General features: G+C 42.6%; 1 protein-coding gene across 1 annotated transcript in view; it reads left to right on the top strand.

The window, feature by feature from the left end:
* The window catches only part of nfatc1 (nuclear factor of activated T cells 1), a gene marked incomplete at both ends in the record, with an annotated part of 78,832 nt that overhangs the window by 39,806 nt on the left and 17,324 nt on the right, over positions 1 to 21,702 (top strand). The window contains 2 exons of the mRNA XM_084156734.1: positions 5,316 to 5,448; positions 6,718 to 7,311. Coding sequence (XP_084012860.1) covers positions 5,316 to 5,448; positions 6,718 to 7,311 — 727 coding nt within the window. The remainder of the gene's footprint in view (positions 1 to 5,315; positions 5,449 to 6,717; positions 7,312 to 21,702) is intronic.

Raw genomic sequence — 21,702 nt, 5'->3', positions numbered from 1 at the left:
CCCAATCCTCTTCTGGATCATCCAAATGCACTCTAGCAAACTTCAGACGGGCCTGGACATGTACTGGCTTAAGCAGGGGGACACGTCTGGCACTGCAGGATTTGAGTCCCTGTCGGCGTAGTGTGTTACTGATGGTAGGCTTTGTTACTTTGGTCCCAGCTCTCTGCAGGTCATTCACTAGGTCCCCCTGTGTGGTTCTGGGATTTTTGCTCACCGTTCTTGTGATCATTTTGACCCCACGGGGTGAGATCTTGCGTGGAGCCCCAGATCGAGGGAGATTATCAGTCGTCTGTCATTTCCTAATAATTGCTCCCACAGTTGATTTCTTCAAACCAAGCTGCTTACCTATTGCAGATTCAGTCTTCCCAGCCTGGTGCAGGTCTACAATTTTGTTTCTGGTGTCCTTTGACAGCTCTTTGGTCTTGGCCATAGTGGAGTTTGGAGTGTGACTGTTTGAGGTTGTGGACAGGTGTCTTTTATACTGATAACAAGTTCAAAAAGGTGCCATTAATACAGGTAACGAGTGGAGGACAGAGGAGCCTCTTAAAGAAGAAGTTACAGGTCTGTGAGAGCCAGAAATCTTGCTTGTTTGTAGGTGACCAAATACTTATTTTCCACCATAATTTGCAAATAAATTCATAAAAAATCCTACAATGTGATTTTCTGGATTTTTTTATCTCAATTTGTCTGTCATAGTTGACGTGTACCTATGATGAAAATTACAGGCCTCTCTCATCTTTTTAAGTGGGAGAACTTGCACAATTGGTGGCTGACTAAATACTTTTTTCCCCCACTGTATTTATCTGGAGTATTTCTCAAAATAAGATCAGTCAGGGTAGATTTCGATGGATCTTTATGATTCAGCCGTATAGGCTCAGTTATCAGCCGAGACAGGTTTAGCTCAGAGCAAATATCTTTCAGCGTATCTGACACTGGCGTCCTCCAATCAATATTAAAATCGCCCATAATTAATAGTTCAGATTTACCAGACTTAGATAGCAAATTCAGCTAAATTGTTATGCGCACATGGGGGAGCAGAGAGAGAGTGATACACCCCTACTAGTGTCAGCTGGTTATTATGACCAAGACCCACATTAAGAACGCTTTACATCAATTGTTCCTGAGCACTGCCATTTATTATGTTGGTATTGTCAGATATTCTGACAATTAATGACTTGATTCTGGCCAACTTTGAGCAAAGTGCAGACATTTATTTTTGCCATTAAATCTGTGGCCAATCTCTGTCATGCCCACATACCTGGTGGTGTAGCAGGAAATGCAGGTCATTAGCAACCAAGAGGTTGTGAATTCAAATCCTAAGTGAGGTATAGTTTCAAGTAACCAGCATTCAGCAGCATACCGCCCTTTTACAGCAATAACACCTTAATTCAGCTGTAAAAAAGGCAATAACTTGTTGTTGTTTACCATACTTTCACTGCAACCAATAGCCTGTAGTATACTGTAAAATTACAGGGATTTTTTAACAGTGTAGCATTTCATTGAATAAAAGGAAAACATGGAGGAGAGGGAAAGCACAGGATGGTTATTCAGAAACATCAAAGCAGTAAAGTATTTTTTACTGAAATGCAAACAAAAAATGGTTACACATATCACCCTCACCCCTGACAAAGAACCCTCAAGAAAAAAAATGTTTTGCATGCTGAGTGTATGCTGGTCCAGCATGGTCTGGTCAAGCTGGTCTGCAAAACCACGGCCATCATTATCATATTTCCCAGCATGCTCTATTGCAGTTAGATTTTTAGAATTGTTTGTGTCAATATCTATGTTTTGGCATGTACATTGATTGATTCATTAATCAATGAATGTATATTATGCTACAAAAAGTTTTTCTAAACTAACTCAATCTGTTAGTTGGATCTGTTAGTTGCACCCGTTACTGAAATGGTTGTTCCAGTTTAGATGGTTTAGGTAGTCTCATTATTTTATCTGTCTAACCCTGGCAGTCATCCTGATTGCGATTTGCCAGTGTTTTTTGTTGTTGTTGAATGCATTAGAGGGATTTGAGTGCGGTTGTTCTCACGAGATGGCGGATGATGAAGTGGACTCTGAATCTAATGGCGGTAGAATCAAGGAGAAGGAAAACTGTGCAAAGTAGTGTACAGTGCTGAGAATGTCCTTTCGTATTTTGTTGGAGTACGGTTTGTTAATGAGGAGCAGCTGATCGGATTACCAATCCTGAAGAATCCATTTGAGATATCCAAACTGGTGGAGAGAGTGCTGGTTAAAATGAAGGCTGTGAAGGTCACGAGAGGCGGGCTTGTTTTGATTTGTTGTACTTCTGCAGATCATAAGTAACGTGTGTTGCGTCTCACCCAATTTTATAAGTTTGAAGTGTCGTGTGTGTCTCTTCGGAACAGGCACCCCTCAAGGGGGTAATATCTGGAGTCTCGTGGGAAGTTGATGTTGAAGAGATGAAAGATATTCCTGGAGTGATTGATGCACGTCGGATGAATCGTGTGGTGAATGAAGATATGGAGTCTCTCCCTACTCAAGTGCAGTTGGGGTATATAAACTAGAGTCACAGCATTTATCCCAAGACCAATGCAGTATGATCATTGTAAAGCTTTTGGTCATTGTTTCAAGTGTTTGCAGAAAGGAGAAGCCGAGATGTCCAAGTTGTGGAAAAGATAATGTCATGTGTTTTAAAAGTGATGAAAATGTTGTAATTGCGGTGTGAACCAAGAAGCCACGTCTTTGGAATGCCCAACAAGGGTGAAAGAGAGTGAGGTGGCCAAAGTCAGGGCTGTCCAGAGCATTTCATATGCAGCAGCTGTTAAAAGGGTTGAGGGTTTGAATGGTGCTCCTGAAGAGTCCATGGTGGTAGATAGGTCTTCACTGCAGGCTGCAGGGGTTGCCTTTCACCAGCAGGACCCTGACATTTTAAAGGTTAAGAAGGTGGACTTTGTGGCCTTTATAGCTATGGTGATTAATGGCACTGCCAAGGTGGCGAGAAGGTCCAGGAGTTACATGGAATATTGTCACAAGGCGTACTACACTCTCAGGCCCTAGAGCCTGAGAAGGGAGATAAGGAGATTTGAAAGAAGGAAGAAGTGGGAGTTTTGTTTTGTTTTTGTCAAATTACTATTTTTATTTGGGTGGATTAAGATAGTTTCCCTATCACGTATGGATTTTTTTTAACCTTTTTTTGGTTTTTCAACCAGTCCAGTTGGTGGCGGCAATACACCTTTTTGGGTTGTAGTCCGCCATAAAACCCACAGAAGAAGAAGAAGAAGAAGAAGAAGAAGAAGAAGAAGAAGAATCATTCTGATTGCAGATTGTGGGTGAATAAATGCCCAATTGTTGAATATTTCCACTTAGGCTTTATTCAAATAGGAATTAGCCATCACATTGCAAGCCAGTGTTGTGCTGTATGTTAGTTTGTTTTTGCACTATATCTGATTTAGATTTGATGTTATCTTGTGAATTGTATGGGCAGGGCTCCCTTGCGAAAGAGACCCTGGTCTCAATGGTGACTCCCTTAAATAAAGGTACAAATTATTATTATTATTATGTGACTTGATGCTGGTTTTGTGGGTGAAGGCTGGTCACCAGCAAAAACACAGCAAAGGCTGGTCACCAGCGAAAATACAATGAAGGCTGGTCACCAGCCGATGATGGTTTATGCTGTTTTTTTTCAGTAGGGCACACACTCACTGTTGCTGTTGGGACACATCTTTGTGAATCTCAAACAGACGAGGGGCTTTCTTTACAGCCCAGACTGCTGGATCAGTCCCATTCTAAACACCGACAGAGCCTTGGCCAGGTTTAACCTCGCCTATTGTGCTACAAAGCTACGAGACGACACATTCAGCACTGAGGAATTTAAAACACCTCACCGCATCAGTCAATGTCCTGTCTTCCCCTAAGGGAAGACTCAAAGAGGAGTAAACCATAATGTAGAGGTGTTACTCGTGAATAATTTGATGATTAGGCCTATTGTAGCTTCTCCATGTCGGCTATATCACTGTTTAGTCATATAGACAATTGTCTTTTGTGATGGGAGTTACTCAAATTAGGTATAAGGTGTGCAATTGAACATGTCATTGCCGATTAACTCAAAAGTTTATTGAGAAAAGGAAAAGTAGTGGTTGTAGAACAATGGCAATCTGGTAGGAATGAGAATGAAAAAAGAATGAATTCATGTGTGTGTTTTTGATCCTCTTAATACCTTCCTCCCTGCTCACTTTCTTATCTATTGCTTCCCCCCTCACTATAAAATAAATGCTGTCCACAGTCCCTAGCATTCCAGACACAGTTCACGACTGAAAGTATGATAGATTAAAACAGTAAACTCTATTTTGACCGTTTTTCATTAAGTAATCCTGCATTATCAGGGCGGAGGCTAGAGAAGAGGGAAGCCGGCGCGTGCTATGCAACAGAAGTGCTTCATCTGGCTTCACTTTGGTTTACGGCTGTACTGATTTAATATAACGTGTGTCAGGCCTCACCTGCACCTGTCAGGGGCAACCTTCCTCCAAAGCCTAAAGCCAAGATAAATAACTTCCAGTCTGGCTACTGCTCAGCACCTCCATCAGTCTGCAATAGATTGAGTTAAACTCCAGACATGGGTTCAAATTCTATTCAAATGAATTTCAAATACTTGAGCTGGGCTTGACTGAGCTTGCCTGGTGCAATGGATCCAATAGAATAGTCTCAAAACTGCACCAGCACCAGTCCCATCCATTTGGCACTCCAGGCAGGTTAAAGCAAACACTAAAAGTATTTGAATGATTCCAAACAGTATTTGAACCCAGGTCTGTAAAACTCCATGCAGTGTAGTACTCTGGTCTGGTCACAGACTGAGCTGAACCCAATCACACACGTTCAGTCTTGGCCTGCGTTTACCTCGTAGACAGCAGGGAGCAGTGCTGGGGGAAATGAAACATCTGGATACTCCCTGGATGAATGTGTAGTTACTCACCATGAAAACAACCGTGGTTTACTGTATAACCTTACCTCACGTATGGGCTGTCACTGTATTCCCCATCTGGACTGGAGGATCACATACACTCCATGAATGGGATATAAAATGACTGTGCAGGATAAAGTGGCTGTTGTGAAAAGGCTGTTGTCCCCAAATAAAAGCATGATTTAAAGAAAGGAACCTGATGGCTATCTGTGACACATCTCAGATGTGTCCTTAGTTTGCAAAATACATTTTTGAGAATATCTTAGCATTTTTGTGTGTCTGAATGTATGTGTAACTAACAGTCTCTATTTGCATCTATGTGCATGTATATGGGCCTCGGTTGTGTTTCACTATGGATGACATTGCCTATGACTTTGCATTGCAGACATCTCTTCTCATTGAAATCCCTCCTTATCGGAACCAGAGGATATCCAATCCTGTTCAGGTGAACTTCTATGTGTGCAATGGCAAGAGGAAAAGGAGCCAATACCAGTGCTTCACCTACGTGCCTGCCAATGGTAAACTCTCTTTCATTCTATCTGTCTTCTCTCTCTCTCTCTCTCTCTCTCTCTCTCTCTCTCTCTCTCTCTCTCTCTCTCTCTCTCTCTCTCTCTCTCTCTCTCTCTCTCTCTCTCGCTCTCTCGCTCTCTCGCTCTCTCTCCCTTTTCCTCTCTCTATCTCTCTCTACCCATTACCCTAACCCTACTCCTCTTTTGTCTATCCTTGTCCTTTCATATCACAGACCAATAAGAAAACTTTAATCACAATTTTTACATCTGAAGCAAAGAACACAAACATTATGTATTCCGCCTTTGTCTGGGGGTGTTCAAGGGAGGGACAAAGCGATGGTTTGAGTTATTCCCATTGTAAAAAGACATCTCCATAAAATCTAGTATTTTCCATACCTGTAGCTATAAGAACACTTGGAGTGGACTGCACCAGGGTGGAGAAGGTATATGGGAACGCTGTGTTATGTGAATAGCCAACCTGTTGCCAGACTAAATGAAAAATGCCACACCAGCTCAAATGAAAAAATTTATAATAAATAAACACTTCTAATTGTAGCCGGCTTGGAGCTAGCTAGCATCCAGTGGGTGGTTCAAAGCTCTGATTTAACTGCTGTCCCAGCCCTGTATGTGGGCACTGACGTGCCTCAGTCGCTGTCCCCTCTGAAAGTGCAACATTGTCCTCAGCCTCTGGTGAGAGTCAGAGAGGGGGAGAGAGGGGACATTGGGCCTGGTCAGTGTCTCTTAAAGGGTTAGACTCTAGAGTCTCTTCACGAAACAAGCTGTCTGGACAGTGTGGTCTGTGAAGTCTTGTTTAAAGGAACACTATATAGCATATTGACTAAAACTGTTTTTTTGTGTTTTTTGAGAGAGCAGTAATTTATTTCAAGTTGTAGATATCAGTTGGGTACAGTATGTAGCTTCTGCAGCAGCAACATATTTCATAATGTACATTTATAGGATACTAGTGATGGGGTCGGATCCAAAGAAAATAGGCCTTTTTATTATAGAACCAGCTGGAAGTCTCTTGTGGTGATGATTCATCCCTTTTTTTCTCTCCCTTTGTTTCATTTTTGAATATTTTCAGCAGGGTGGGAGAGCTTAGGCCCAGACACAGAGTCTCATTGATGAGAGTGTTTGTTTGGCTGTGGGTATCCTAGCCACAAACCCACTCACTCACTGACACTTTCTCACTCTCTCACCCGCTCACACTTGACAGGAGATCAAACGGTATGTTTATAAATGTTTCTCCTTTTCCTCTCCTTTTTCTCATTTGTTCAGTTCCAATGATAAAAATGGAGCCGCATGATGACTACGGTCCCCAGCGTGGCTCTGGCCTGGCGCTACACCCCAAGCCCTACTACACCCCACAGGTCATGACCTCCATGATACCCACAGAACTCCGGCTGTGCGTGGGGGGTGCCTACCCTGCTTGCCAACAGAGACTGGGAGGGAAGCCTTCCTCACTGTCCTCCTCATCCTCCCCCAGCACCAGTCCCAAACTGCATGACCTGTCACCCACCACACCCTTCTCCAAGTGCCTGTCAGCAGGCCCATCCCAGTCTCCGATCCCACATGTCTCCATCATCCAGGAGACTCCTGGACGCTACCAGCCGCAACCTGTCCTCTACCCGCCCAGTAGTGCCTCGTCCTCCCCAGGCTCGCAGCCCTCCACCCCTGGCACCAGCGGCCCGGAGGCCCCGTTCTCCCCCACCCACTGCCTAACGCCGCCCCAGCCCATCAGTGGCAGCTCTAGCCCAGTGACCCAACAGTTACCCAAAGTGCCAGAGAGAGGCGGCCGCTCGTCAAGCCCCACACTGGCTATCAACATCAAACAGGAACCACAGGAACTGGACCAGATGTACCTAGATGATGGTGAGATATTAATCATAAACCTCTCCAGATGATCCTAATGCATTGTGGATCACTGTGACAATTAAAGCCACCATTGAAACATACAGTAAATCACATTTTTGGCATATGGTAAATAATTTATTGAATAGCCAGCTGCTTAGAAGCTACATAAATGCACACTTGATGTACAATACTATGTTATGCTACTATCTGTCACTATTTACAGTAATTGCCTTCTCATGAACTTGGTGAGAAAGGCTTTTATGATTAACACCCTCTGGTCCTAGTCCTCCCACTGCTATCAGCTGACTAGAACAGGGATTTACAGTTAGATCATAGAACCCTGGTAGGTCTGTGGTTGAAATATTGTACTTTGAAGCCCCTGAATAATGGCCAGGCCTTTTAAAAGCCCACTGATAAAATAAACATCTCTCCTCCTCTACTGCTTTTATTCCTCCCAAGCAGACTGCAAGCTGGGGATTTTTTTTAAACAGTTTTATGATCTCACTGGTCTTGGATTCCAGCATTCACCACCTCTAAGGGTTCTGGGCTGTGTGCTGCTGATTTGAAATAAATGGGATAAATGATCTTCCCTGGGGTTAGCTAGACAACAGTGCTGCCTGTCCCCATATCAATCACTTGGATGAAACCATCCTTCAGAGCTGGAGATGGAGAGTCGCTAACCAGCAGCTATCAGCAGCAGTGAAAGTAGAGCTCTTTGATGTAATGTGATCTGCACCAGACAAGACCCCCCACCGCCGGCTGAACTGAACTGAGCTAAAATGTCTGGCTGGGTTGGGCTGGGGCTTCCTGGCCCTGGTGGATTTGTTATTATGCTGGAGCTACGGTCCAACCATTCTCATGGCCCCCTTCCTGCTAACAGTCTGGGTAAATAACACACTGACTGAAGCTCTGTTAGCCTGCTCTGTCTGTCTGGGGAATATCAAGCAGCAGAGCTCATACTGTAGTAGGTTATTTACATTGCTCATCTAATAATCACATTTATCAGGACTTGTGTTTGTCTTGTACACTTAGTGAGCAATGGTGGATTTGGACCAGGAGTGGTATACTTACAGTACTGTGGACAGGATGTGAGTTTCTGAGGAGAAAGGCCTCCCAATTTGTATTTTGGCAAATAGGATTTTTTGAAACACTAAGCGTTCCAATCTAATGTGGCTTCTCACTTCAGTAAATGTTTTTGGCACGGTTACATGTGTATTTGTATTTTATGGACTCACTCAGGTGTGGTGTTATGTTAATTCATTGTCGACCGTGCTCGTTAAAGCACACATAAACAAATATTTAAAAAATATATTTTGTGCAGAGGCGCCTACTGTCCATGGGCTAGTAACTTATTCTGTTCAATTCGATTCAGCACTAACGGGAAATTTGATTCGTGAAAATTCTCATTAGAGTTGGCTGCTGAAGTCATGCTTCCTGGATTTGTATTAGTTTAAAATGAGATACAGTAGATTAGAGTAGGGGTTCTCACTCGGGCCCCCCTTCTAGCATTGGGGAACATCCCGCGTGCGCACGCACCATGTCTATTTCTATGGGCATAAGCATTGTTCATGACACAAACTGTTCACACCCCTCTTGTTGGTGGAGAGAATTTTGAAGGTTTAAAGCTTATTTCCTGCAATTCTACACATTTTGTCATGGGGTGCAAAGAAAATATTGCAGTTTTGAAGCAAATGTTCTTGCAATTCTATAGATTTTGACATGTCTAATGTCTAATTACAACAAAATCTATGGGCTAAAAAACCTAAATAAACGTTAGCTGACATGGGCTTGTTGATCTGGACATTTCTGACAGGTTATAAATAGCTCTCTAAGGTCTGCAATGACTGACATGACATGAGGAACTGATGATGCACTACTCAATTTTGAAATTGCACCTTGTGCATTTAACTATTACAACTTTCAAGAGTAAGTTTAATAACGGACTGCGTTCCTTAAAAAAAAAAATTATATATATATATATATATATATATATATATATATATATATATATATATATATATATATATATATATATATATATATATATATATACACACACTGGGGAGAACAAGTATTTGATACCAGTGGCGGCTCCTGAAAAAATTCTCAGGGGGGGCAATTTTTCTGATGATTTAGGTGACCTACACACATTTTTAAAAAGATATGTCCAGCAACAACATGAAGACAGGGGCAGCATATAAGTCAATACCAGAATCATTTATTGACTGATCTCAGGGAGTGCTCCTAATCTCAGCTTGTTACCTGTATAAAAGACACCTGTCCACAGAAGCAATCAATCAATCAGATTCCAAACTCTCCACCATGGCCAAGACCAAAGAGCTCTCCAAGGATGTCAGGGACAAGATTGGAGACCTACACAAGGCTGGAATAATAATAATAATAATAATAATAATATGCCATTTAGCAGACGCTTTTATCCAAAGCGACTTACAGTCATGCGTGCATACATTTTTGTGTATGGGTGGTCCCGGGGATCGAACCCACTACCTTGGCGTTACAAGCGCCGTGCTCTACCAGCTGAGCTACAGAAAGTGGATACTCATGGATGCGCATCGCAATTGTAAAATGTCAACACAATTGGAGACACCACGTCATTTTTGGAGACATGTTATTGACAGTAAACTATTGTAGATGCGACTGCTAACTAAATAAAACATTTTAGCTGGCTAGCTAATCATCTTAGCTAAATGTGGGGCAAACAATTCAGTTATTTACCGTTAATTTGAGGGATTGGGGTGAAAGAAATCGAGTTACATAGTGATACTTTACGATATACTGTATTGACAATATCGCAATATAACCATATCCACCCTGTCCAAAGTCTCTACTTGGTCTCAGTTCTCCAGTAAACTTGTGATTATCAACACTAACCTCATCGTTGTGGCGGCGGACAGCTAGCCTGTATCCCTCATCCAGTTGAGTGGCAATGTTATTTTTTCGTTCGTACCATTTTTTGGAAAATCCTCGGGTGTAGGACTTCCCCCCTTTAGTAGAAACCTGTTGAATTATTAAATTTGGTCTGGGAGGTCCTAATTGTTTCGTTGCCAATTTATCTTCATTTGTTCGCCGACAAAAAGGAACTTCTTTCAAAGACACAATCGAGTTGGACTGAAGCCTAGCCATTTTGATAGTAGTGAATTGATTGAGGCTGCTACCCGGTCTTTTCTTAGTTACGTTCATTCATGGTTACGTTACGTATGACGAAAGCGCGTAAGTGCAAGCCCTCAGACACCCATAGAGATTGTATCGAAAGCTCTGAAATTTGAAAAAAATAGATTTTACATGGGAGTCTATGACAGACTTCTGGGCGATTTTCAACCTGACTGAAATCGCCCCAAAAGTGGGGGGGGGCCATTTGAAGCACGACTTTACCCTGATTGGACATTTAGTGGCACTGTGGCAGATCAGGCGTCTAGATTACAACACTGATAACTACTGTTGCCGTGATATAATTGATTAGAAAAAAAATCCCTTCCTTTTCCCGTTTGGCAGTGCGTCGCCCATTTCGCCCTATTGAACACACCGCCCCTGTTTGATACACTGCCGATTTTGCAGGTTTTCCTACTTACAAAGCATGTAGAGGTCTGTAATTTTTATCATAGGTACACTTCAACTGTGAGAGACGGAATCTAAAACAAAAATCCAGAAAATCACATTGTATGATTTTTAAGTAAATAATTTGCATTTTATTGCATGACATAAGTATATGATACATCGGAAAAGCAGAACTTAATATTTGGTACAGAAACCTTTGTTTGCAATTACAGAGATCATACGTTTCCTGTAGGTCTTGACCAGGTTTGCACACACTGCAGCAGGGATTTTGACCCACTCCTCCATACAGACCTTCTCCAGATCCTTCAGGTTTCGGGGCTGTCACTGGGCAATACAGACTTTCAGCTCCCTCCAAAGATTTTCTATTGGGTTCAGGTCTGGAGACTGTCTAGGCCACTCCAGGACCTTGAGATGCTTCTTACGGAGCCACTCCTTAGTTGCCCTGGCTGTGTGTTTCGGGTCGTTGTCATGCTGGAAGACCCAGTCACGACCCATCTTCAATGGTCTTACTGAGGGAAGGAGGATGTTGGCCAAGATCTCGCGATACATGGCCCCATCCATCCCCCCCTCAATACGGTGCAGTCGTCCTGTCCCCTTTGCAGAAATGCATCCCCAAAGAATGATGTTTCCACCTCCATGCTTCACGGTTGGAATGGTGTTCTTGGGGTTGTACTCACCCTTCTTCTTCCTCCAAACACGGCGAGTGGAGTTTAGACCAAAAAGCTCTATTCTTGTCTCATCAGACCACATGACCTTCTCCCATTCCTCCTCTGGATCATCCAGATGGTCATTGGCAAACTTCAGACGGGCCTGGACATGCGCTGGCTTGAGCAGGGGGAACTTGCGTGTGCTTTTAATCCATGATGGCGTAGTGTGTTACTAATGGTTTTCTTTGAGACTGTGGTCCCAGCTCTCTTCAGGTCATTGACCAGGTCCTGCTGTGTAGTTCTGGGCTGATCCCTCACCTTCCTCATGATCATTGATGCCCCACGAGGTGAGATCTTGCATGGAGCCCCAGACCGAGGGTGATTGACCGTCATCTTGAACTTCTTCCATTTTCTAATAATTGCGCCAACAGTTGTTGCCTTCTCACCAAGCTGCTTGCCTATTGTCCTGTAGCCCATCCCAGCCTTGTGCAGGTCTACAATTTTATCCCTGATGTCCTTACACAGCTCTCTGGTCTTGGCCATTGTGGAGAGGTTGGAGTCTGTTTGATTGAGTGTGTGGACAGGTGTCTTTTATACAGGTAATGAGTTCAAACAGGTGCAGTTAATACAAGTAATGAGTGGAGAACAGGAGGGCTTCTTAAACAAAAACTAACAGGTCTGTGAGAGCCGTAATTCTTACTGGTTGGTAGGTGATGAAATACTTATGTCATGCAATAAAATGCAAATTAATTACTTAAAAATCATACAATGTGATTTTCTGGATTTTTGATTCCGTCTCTCACAGTTGAATTGTACCTATGATACAAATTACAGAACACTACATGCTTTGTAAGTAGGAAAACCTGCAAAATCGGCAGTGTATCAAATACTTGTTCAAAAAGGTATTTAGTCAGGCACCAATTGTGCAAGTTCTCCCACTTAAAAAGATGAGATTGCCAACAAAGGGTATATAACAAAGTATTGAGAAACTTTTGTTATTGACCAAATACTTATTTTCCACCATAATTTGCAAATAAATTCATAAAAAATCCTACAATGTGATTTTCTGGATTTCTTTTTCTCAATTTGTCTGTCATAGTTGACGTGAACCTATGATGAAAATTACAGGCCTCTCTCATCTTTTTAAGTGGGAGAACTTGCACAATTGGTGGCTGACTAAATACTTTTTTCCCCCACTGTATACAGTGGGATATAAAAAGTATACACACCCCTGTTAAAATGGCAGGTTTTTGTGATGTAAAAGAATGAGACAAAGATAAATCATGTCAAAACTTTTTCCACCTTTTATGTGAACTTTTTCCACCTTTTATGTGACCTATAACGTGAACAATTAAATAGAAAAACAAACTGAAATCTTTGAGGGGGAAAAAAAAAAAAATCACAATAACCTGGTTGCATAAGTGTGCACACCCTTAAACTAAAACTTTGTTAAAGCACCTTTTGATTTTATTACAGCACTATTTATTACAGTCTATTAGCATGGCACATCTTGACGTGGCAATATTTGCCCACTCTTCTTTGGAAAAGGGTTCCAAATCTGTCCGATTGTGACATCTCTTGTGCACAGCCCTCTTCAGATCACCCCAGAGATGTTCAATTGGATTCAGGTCTGGGCTCTGGCTGGGCCATTCCAAAACGTTAATCTTCTTCTGGTGAAGCCATGCTTTTGTGGATTTGGGTGTGTGCTTTGGGTCGTTGTCGTGCTGAAAGGTGAACTTCATCTTCAGCTTTCTAACGTACGCCTGAAGGTTTTGTGCCAAAATTGCCTGGTATTTGGAACTGTTCATCATTCCCTCCACCCTGACTAAGGCCCCGGTTCCAGCTGAAGAAAAACAGCCCCAAAGCATGATGCTGCCACCACCATGCTTCACTGTGGGTATGGTGTTCTTTGGGTGATGTGCAGTTTTATTTTTGCGCCAAACATACCTTTTGGAATTATGGCCAAAAAGTTCAACCTTGGTTTCATCAGACCATAACACATTTTCCCACGTGCTTTTGGGGGACTTGTTTTTGCAAACTTCAGCCAGGCTTGGATGTTTTTCTTTGTAAGAAAAGGCTTCCGTCTTGCCACCCTACCCCATAGCCCATTCATATGAAGAATATGGGAGATTGTTGTCACATGTAGCACACAGCCAGTACTTGCCAGAAATTCCTGCAGTTCCTTTAATGTTGCTGTAGGCCTCTTGGAAGCCTCCCTGACCAGTTTTCTTCTCGTCTTTTCATACATTTTGGAGGGACGTCCAGTTCTTGGTAATGTCTCTGTTGTGCCATATTTTCTCCATTTGATGATGACTGTCTTCACTGTGTTCCATGGTATATGTAATGCTTTGGAAATTATTTTGTACCCTTCTCCTGACTGATGTCTTTCAACAATGAGATCCCTCTGATGCCTTGGAAGCTCTCTGCGGACCTTGGCTTTTGCTCTGAGATGCAACTAAGAAAATGTCAGGAAGATCCTGACAGCTGAACTTTATTTGTGATTAATCAGAATCACTTTAAATGATGGCCGTTGTGTAATAACTTCTATTTAACATGAGTTTGAATGTGATTGGTTAATTCTGAACACAGCCACATCCCAAGTTATAAGAGGGTGTGCACACTTATGCAACCAGGTTATTGTAAGGTTTTAGTTTTTCATTTTCCCCCCTTGAAGATATCAGTTTGTTTTTCAATTGAATTGTTCACATTATAGGTCACATTAACAGTGGAAAAAGTTCTGACATGATTTATCTTTGTCTCATACTTTTACATCACAAAAACCTGGCAATTTAACAGGGGTGTGTAGACTTTTTATATCCACCGTATATATATATATTATTTTTTTATTGGGGGGGGGGGGGGGGGGGGGGGGGGGGGGGGACCCCCTGCGCCCCACCTGCTGACCCCTCGGGCCCCACCTGCTGACCCCTCGGTCCCCCACTGAGTTAGAGTATGTGTGTGAATATATTAATGGAATGCCCATGCATTCAACTTTAGTGTGAAACAAAGATGTATACAATAGAGCTCTGATATTTTGACCTCCATACTTAATATCTGTCCTACCACACCACCAAGAGGTATCCCTATTTTCCATCATCCCAGTATCTCCCTCACGTGCTACCTTCTAACCTGCAGTCCCCCGTCTGTCTCTCTACCATTTCTCATGGAAACTCTGACTAGGCAAGTCTGGCCCAGTGCCTGGGCTATAGGTCTACTCCTCCAGAGGCTGCGTGTGATGGAAGGAGCCCACGGCCTATAAAAGCTGCTGACTGGAGCTAGAGCGGTCTGGATGCTACCTGCTACCTGCTGCCTGCTGCCACTGTGGCCCTGAGGCAGTGGAGGAGTAGAGGACCAGGGCACACAGTGTACTGTTACTGTAAAGTCACGGCTGAGAGGCATGGGTAGTAGATGAGAGAGAGACCTGAGATGGAGAGGAAGGAAGGGAGGGTTATACCTTGAGATTGTGCTTCCCTCAACCTTTGCTAGATATTCTCAACCTAAGGAAGGCGACAACCTCTTTTACAGTTTTGGTTAGGAGGTGTGATGTGGTCACAAAGTGCTTTTGGGTTACCATGATCCAATATTGAATACCTATACATTTTAGAGCACCTAGAAGTTGATATATTTAAGTTTTACATTGGCATTGACTTTGCTTGACTTGAGCAATGCTGAATAGCCATTTAAGTGCAGGAAATACATCAACCGATACGCTGACAAGTATAACATAACAAGTTTTTCACATTTTCCACATTTTGTTAGGTTACAGCCTTATTCTAAAATGTATTACATTGTTTTTTTCCCTCATCAATCTACGCACAATACCCAATAATGAGAAAGCAAAAACAGATTTCTAGAAATGTTTGCTAATTTATTAAAAATAAAAAACTGAAATATTACATTTACATAAGTATTCAGACCCTTTACTCAGTACTTTGTTGAAGCACCTTTGGCAGTGATTACAGCCTCGAGTTGTCTTGGGTATGACGCTACAAGCTTGGCACATCTGTATTTGGGGAGTTTCTCCCATTCTTCTCTGCAGATCCTCTCAAGCTCTGTCAGGTTGGATGGGCAGCGTTGCTGCACAGCTATTTTCAGTTCTCTCCAGAGATGTTTGATCAGGTTTAAGTCCGGGCTCTGGCTGGGCCACTCAAGGACATTCAGAGACTTGTCCCGAAGCCCCTCCTGCGTTGTCTTGGCTGTGTGCTTAGGGTCATTGTCCTGTTGATGGTGAACCTTCGCCCCAGTCTGAGGTCCTGAGCGCTCTGGAGCAGGTTTTCATCAAGGATCTCTCTGTACTTTGTTCCGTTCATCTTTGCCTCGATCCTGACTGGTCTCCCAGTCCCTGCTGCTGAAAAACATCCCCACAGCATGATTCTGCCACCACCATGCTTCACCGTAGGGATGGTGCCAGGTTTCCTCCAGATGTGACGCTTGGCATTCAGGCCAAAGAGTTCAATCTTGGTTTCATCAGACCAGAGAATCTTGTTTCTCATAGTCTGAGAGTCTTTAGGTGCCACTCCAAGTGAGCTGTCATGTGCCTTCCTTCTGGCCACTCTACCATAAAGGCCTGATTGTTGGAGTTCTGCAGAGATGGTTGTCCTTCTGAAAGGTTCTCCCATCTCCACAGAGGAACTCTCTAGAGCTCTGTCAGAGTGACCATTGGGTTCTTGGTCACCTCTCTGACCAAAGCCCTTCTCCACCGATTGCTCAGTTTGGCCAGGCGGCCAGCTCTAAGATGAGTCTTGGTGGTTCCAAACTTCTTCAATTTAAGAATGATGGAGGCCACTGTGTTTTTGGGAACCTTCAATGCTGCAGAAATGTTTTGGTACCCTTCCCCAGATCTGTGCCTCGACACAATCCTGTCTCTGAGCTCTACGGACAATTCCTTCGACCTCATGGCTTGGTATTTGCTCTGACATGCACTGTCAATTGAGTGACCTTATATAGACAGGTGTGTGCCTTTCCAAATCATGTCCAATCAATTGAATTTACCACAGGTGGACTACAATCAAGTTGTAGAAACATCTCAAGGATGATCAATGGAAACAGGATGCACCTGAGCTCAATTTCGAGTCTCATAACAAAGGGTCTGATTACTTATGTAAATAAGGTATTTCTGTTTTTTATGTGTAATAAATTAGCAGATTTCTAAAAACCTGTTTTCGCTTTGTCATTATAGGGTATTGTATGTAGATTGCTGAGGATTTTTTGGAATTTAATCAATTATAGATTAAAGCTGTAACGTAACAAAATGTGGAAAAAGTCAAGGGGTCTGAATACTTTCTGAAGGCACTGTACTGTAACCAACTGGTTTTATACTGTTCACAGATAATTTCTAGATATTGATATGGAATGTTTTCCGCATGGAAACATTTCATACAATGAGTCCATTTTTGCTCTCTCTCGCTCGCTCTCACTCTCTCCCTTCTTTTTAATTCCTAGATTTTTTAAAAGCCTTTTCCCGTATTTCTGAATTTATACATTGTTCAGGCAATTTGCATCTATAAAATACTTGGTTGGAAAAGGATTTTCATTGGCGTAATGCAGGGTGACTTGCTGAACTAGCTGACCGCACTCAGGGACTGACTAACAGTAACAGCAAGAGCCCCAGCCCACGGGCCAAGAACATCTTGTAGCTTGTGGCCTGGCCCAGCCATGTGGCCATTTTCTGGGGGATGTGTGTGTCTACCCCCCCCCCCCCCCCCCCTTTCCCTGTCTCAGGGCTGGTCTTTTTCTGTGATTATTTATAGTGTTTAAAGGTGGTAGTTAGCTTGTTGGTGGACTGGTTCTATTGGTGGACTGGTTCTACTGTAGTACAGCTGTATTGTGTTGACAGAAACACTCGTTATTGGCAGGGTTGTTGACGCTCTGTACCCCTTAATGAGGCTAACAGCGCTGTCCTGCTAATTGTTTGGGAGTTTCTCCTCATTTTCCCTCTGTTTCCTGGAGGCTGAAATCAGACCGCCCCTCTCAGCTTTATCAGTCACCTCCAGCTGCTGCTGGGAGCCTGCGTAGGAAACCGGTTCCTGGATTACTTCATATCCATTACTCTACTTCCTGCCATGACGTTAGATATAAAGAATAACAAATCAAGCCCTTAAGTACATAAAACCCATAATCCGGTCACGGTTTAAATTACGTTTAGTTTATAAAGGCTTCATAAAGTCTTCATAATGCCATCGTAAGCACTACATAAATGTGTTACAAAGCATCTATAACCGTATGTCTTGCTTTATAAAGGGTTCATAAATGTGGCATAACTGTGTGACATAACCACAAATGTCAAATGTGACATAACCCACTATGTCGGATTTGATATAAACATGTGCTTTATAAAGGGTGACATGTTGTGCTGAGGTATGGTATAAGCACTAAAGCATTGTTGGAAAAAACGGTCGATCGCGATCTATAGTCGATCTTCAAGGCATTCCTAGTCGATCACCAAACATTTCTGTAGAAAACATCAACAGCCAACGATAAAGGCATAAAGGCTTGTGCTCCTTTTTTTCGTGTTGTGCTGTTAGCAGTAGGAGCACTTGATTCAGTAGCCCTGTGTACCGGGTAGACAAAGTGTTCCCATTTTGAACCATTTCATTTGTCTGAAAAGTCAAACTCCGCTTACCCAGTGGACCGGAAGATCTGTGGCTTAATCGAGTGCTCCTACTGCGCTGGCCAATCAGATAGCTCAAATCACTGTGCCTACCTACAGCTTCCACGACCCCGGCCAGAGCAAAGTTTGACACTAGCCTACGTGAGATTTCATAACTTTTAAATCATGACCAGAGAGAGACTATCAAGGAACACAGCAAAGAGCTGCTGTTTTTATGACATTTTTACATTGACATTTTAGTCATTTAGTAGACACTCTTATCCAGAGCGACTTACAGTTAGTGAGTGCATACATTTTTTCATACTGGCCCCCCGTGGGAATCGAACCCACAACCCTGGCGTTGCAAGCGCCATGCTCTACCAACTGAGCTACACGGGGGGCCTACGTTCAGCACTGTCAACACTGTTTTTATTCATCACTATTGCAAAACATAAAACACACTTCTCTCTACTTCCACTCTTGCTGCAGCTGCAATGAATGAGTAGCCAACTGTATCGATAGCCCTGCGTTTTTATTATTATTATCAGCTCATCTTGTCTATTTTAATATCGAGAAGTATTTCACTTTCTCTGGTCATAGGAACAACATGAATTTGTGCCTGAGGCAGATGCGGTGCGACTTGAGTTTCGCCATTAGGTGGCAGACTGTGTGCCCTCTCTCTGGTCAGTCTCACCGGAGGAAAGGAAGGAGAGAGCAGGGACAGTCTTCCACCTCCCTCCCTCCACTAAGCCATGTCCAAAACAACTGGGAACTCGGAAATGTCCGACTTCCGACTTCAGTGCGTTCAAGACAACTGGGAACTATATATCCAACTGGATTTCAATGGATTTCACGACTGGGCAGGGGCGAAGTCATGTGTGCCCCACCAACTGGGGAGCCAGGCCCAGCCAATTGGAAAGAGTTTTTCCCCTCAAAAGGGCTTTATTCTCTCCCCCCCTCCCCCCTCCCTAGTAGGTGGGCCTCCCCAGTGGGTGGGCCTAGTCAGCTTCTTGATATGCCACACCTGTCAGCTGGATGGATTATCTTGGCAAATGAGAAATGCTCACTAACAGGGATGTAAACACATTTGTGCTCAACATTTGAGAGAAATAAGCTTTTTGTGCGTATGGAACATTTCTGGGATCTTTCATTTCAGCTCATGAAACATGGAACCAACAGTTTACATGTTGCGTTGATGTTTTTGTTCAATATATTTAGATATCAAAGCTCGAGTTTTGAAAGACAATATGGTCTGAGAAGGACAATATTGTCAGGCCAGGCATATAGCCAATATGCTGTGATAATGTATTGGGCCTACTGCACAATCCTCATTCCTTGTGGTCCTCTGTAGCTCAGCTGGTAGAGCACGGCGCTTGTAACGCCAAGGTAGTGGGTTTGATCCCCGGGACCACCCATACACAAACATTTATGCACGCATGACTGTAAGTCGCTTTGGATAAAAGCGTCTGCTAAATGGCATATTATTATTATTATTATTACATAACAGTTTTTATTAGGTTAATGTTAAAATTTGTAAGTCATGTTTAAAAAAAATAATCTGAGCGGTAGATCTCGGCTTGCTTTTTGACTGCGAAAGTGATCTTGACTCAGAAAAGGTTGGTGACCACTGTTCTAAAGTGAAGTCATGTTATTCACATTGCACCTAATCTCGTTCCCAGACACTTCCGCCCAAACGCATCAAACTTGGCCTTCTAGGTTAGGGTTAGGTTTAAAATCACATTTTAAGAAGATCAATTGTGGAAATGGGCAGGGTTTAGCTATGATTCTGATTTTTTGGCTGTGTTAACTAGTGACGACCAGGGAGAATGGTTTTGCTCTTTACTCAGTAAGGTCACTCCCATAGAATTCTATGGTCACTCCCACTAAGGCCAACTTTCAATGGTTGTTATCCCAGGCTTATATGTGCTGTGTGCACAATAGCCGGGGGATGACATTACACCAAGAAACATAAGGAAATTGAAAGTGGCTTTCTTCTGGAACCAAGTTACATGTTCCTCAGTACACAAACACACACACAACAATATAACGAGCCATACCATACGGTGCTGGGCCCAGACAGGTCTTTGACACATTCACCCACTCCCCCGCTGAAAGATCAGCCACAACATGTTTGCACCATTGTAACAGGTTGTAATCAAGCTCTGATCTCCAGTATGGGAACAGAAGAGGAATTCCTGGTGCGATAGTCTCAGGTTGGACTACTCCAAATAATCTTGGCTCTGACACACACACACACACACACACACACACAAACGCAAGCTTTGCAGGTCCATCAACTATTTAAATATCTCTCACACCCTACAGTAACCTGTGGATCATGAGATAACCTTCATAAATCAGCAGAACGTTAATAATCTATTTATTGACGCTTTATGTAGTGTCCTGTAATACTTTGAGACACCTTCGCTGTACTTACTTACTTTCAAGTCAGACCCCTTTGGTCATTTTTTTAAACCTTTATTTAAACAGGGAGTCACATTGAGATTAAAAATCTAGAGAGCCCTGTATACATTACAAAAAAGACAGAATAATAAAACAACATACACATATATGTGTATAAAACAATATAATTCAGCGCACAATAACAAAATAAACATATTTAATAAAAGCAATCACATTCAAATACATAGAGGTCCTCAATCAATAATGTAAACTGCCTGAGTGGCACCAGCACATCTAACTGCAGTGAAAGCTGCAGATTGTTCCACAAATTAGGGGGAAAAAAACTAAACGCAGATTTTCCCAAATCTGTGGAGACTGAAGGTTGGCCTAGTGTTATTCAGTCCTGTAAACGGGTTTGGTAACTTATGATTCTTAACTTAATTAATGAAGTTACATATGGAGGGAGTTTCTGTAAGATTGCTTTGTAAATAAATAAAAGAGAATGCAGCTCTCTTCTTACAGACAGAGGTCCATCCCACATTTTTATACAGACTACAATGATGAGTCCTAAAATTGTCCCCTGTGATAAAACGTATTGCGAAATGATAGACTGCGTCCAAAGGTTTCAAAACAGAGGTTGCCGCATGCATGTAAACAATATCACCAAAATCCAAAACAGGGAGAAACGTTGTTTGAACAATCTTTCTCCTATTATCCATACTGAGGCACGATTTATTTCGATATAAAAAAACAATCTTGGATCTTAGTTTCTTAGTCAGATTTTCTATATGCATTATGAATGACAACTTGTCATCAATCCAGACACCCAGGTACTTATATTGAGAAACAAGCTCAATTTGGGCTCCATTTGTAGTACAAATATGCAGGTCCTCAGGGTCAACATTTCGTGACCTAGAGAACAGCATGAGCTTGGTTTTCCTTGTATTTATTAATAATAATAATAATAATAATATAATATGCCACTTAGCAGACGCTTTTATCCAAAGCAACTTACAGTCATGTGTGCATACATTTTTACGTATGGGTGGTCCCGGGGTTCAAACCCACTACCCTGGCGTTACAAGCGCCATGCTCTACCAATTGAGCTACAGAGGACCACTTTTAACACTAATTTATGATCTGTAAGTGATTTCTGAATTGAATCTAAGTCATGCTGAAGTTCACGAATGGCCT

The sequence above is a fragment of the Coregonus lavaretus genome (genome assembly GCF_964263955.1).
Source record: "Coregonus lavaretus genome assembly, chromosome: 40".
In the NCBI taxonomy this organism is placed as follows: domain Eukaryota; kingdom Metazoa; phylum Chordata; class Actinopteri; order Salmoniformes; family Salmonidae; genus Coregonus; species Coregonus lavaretus.
This window is presented reverse-complemented; position numbering and strand designations above follow the sequence as displayed.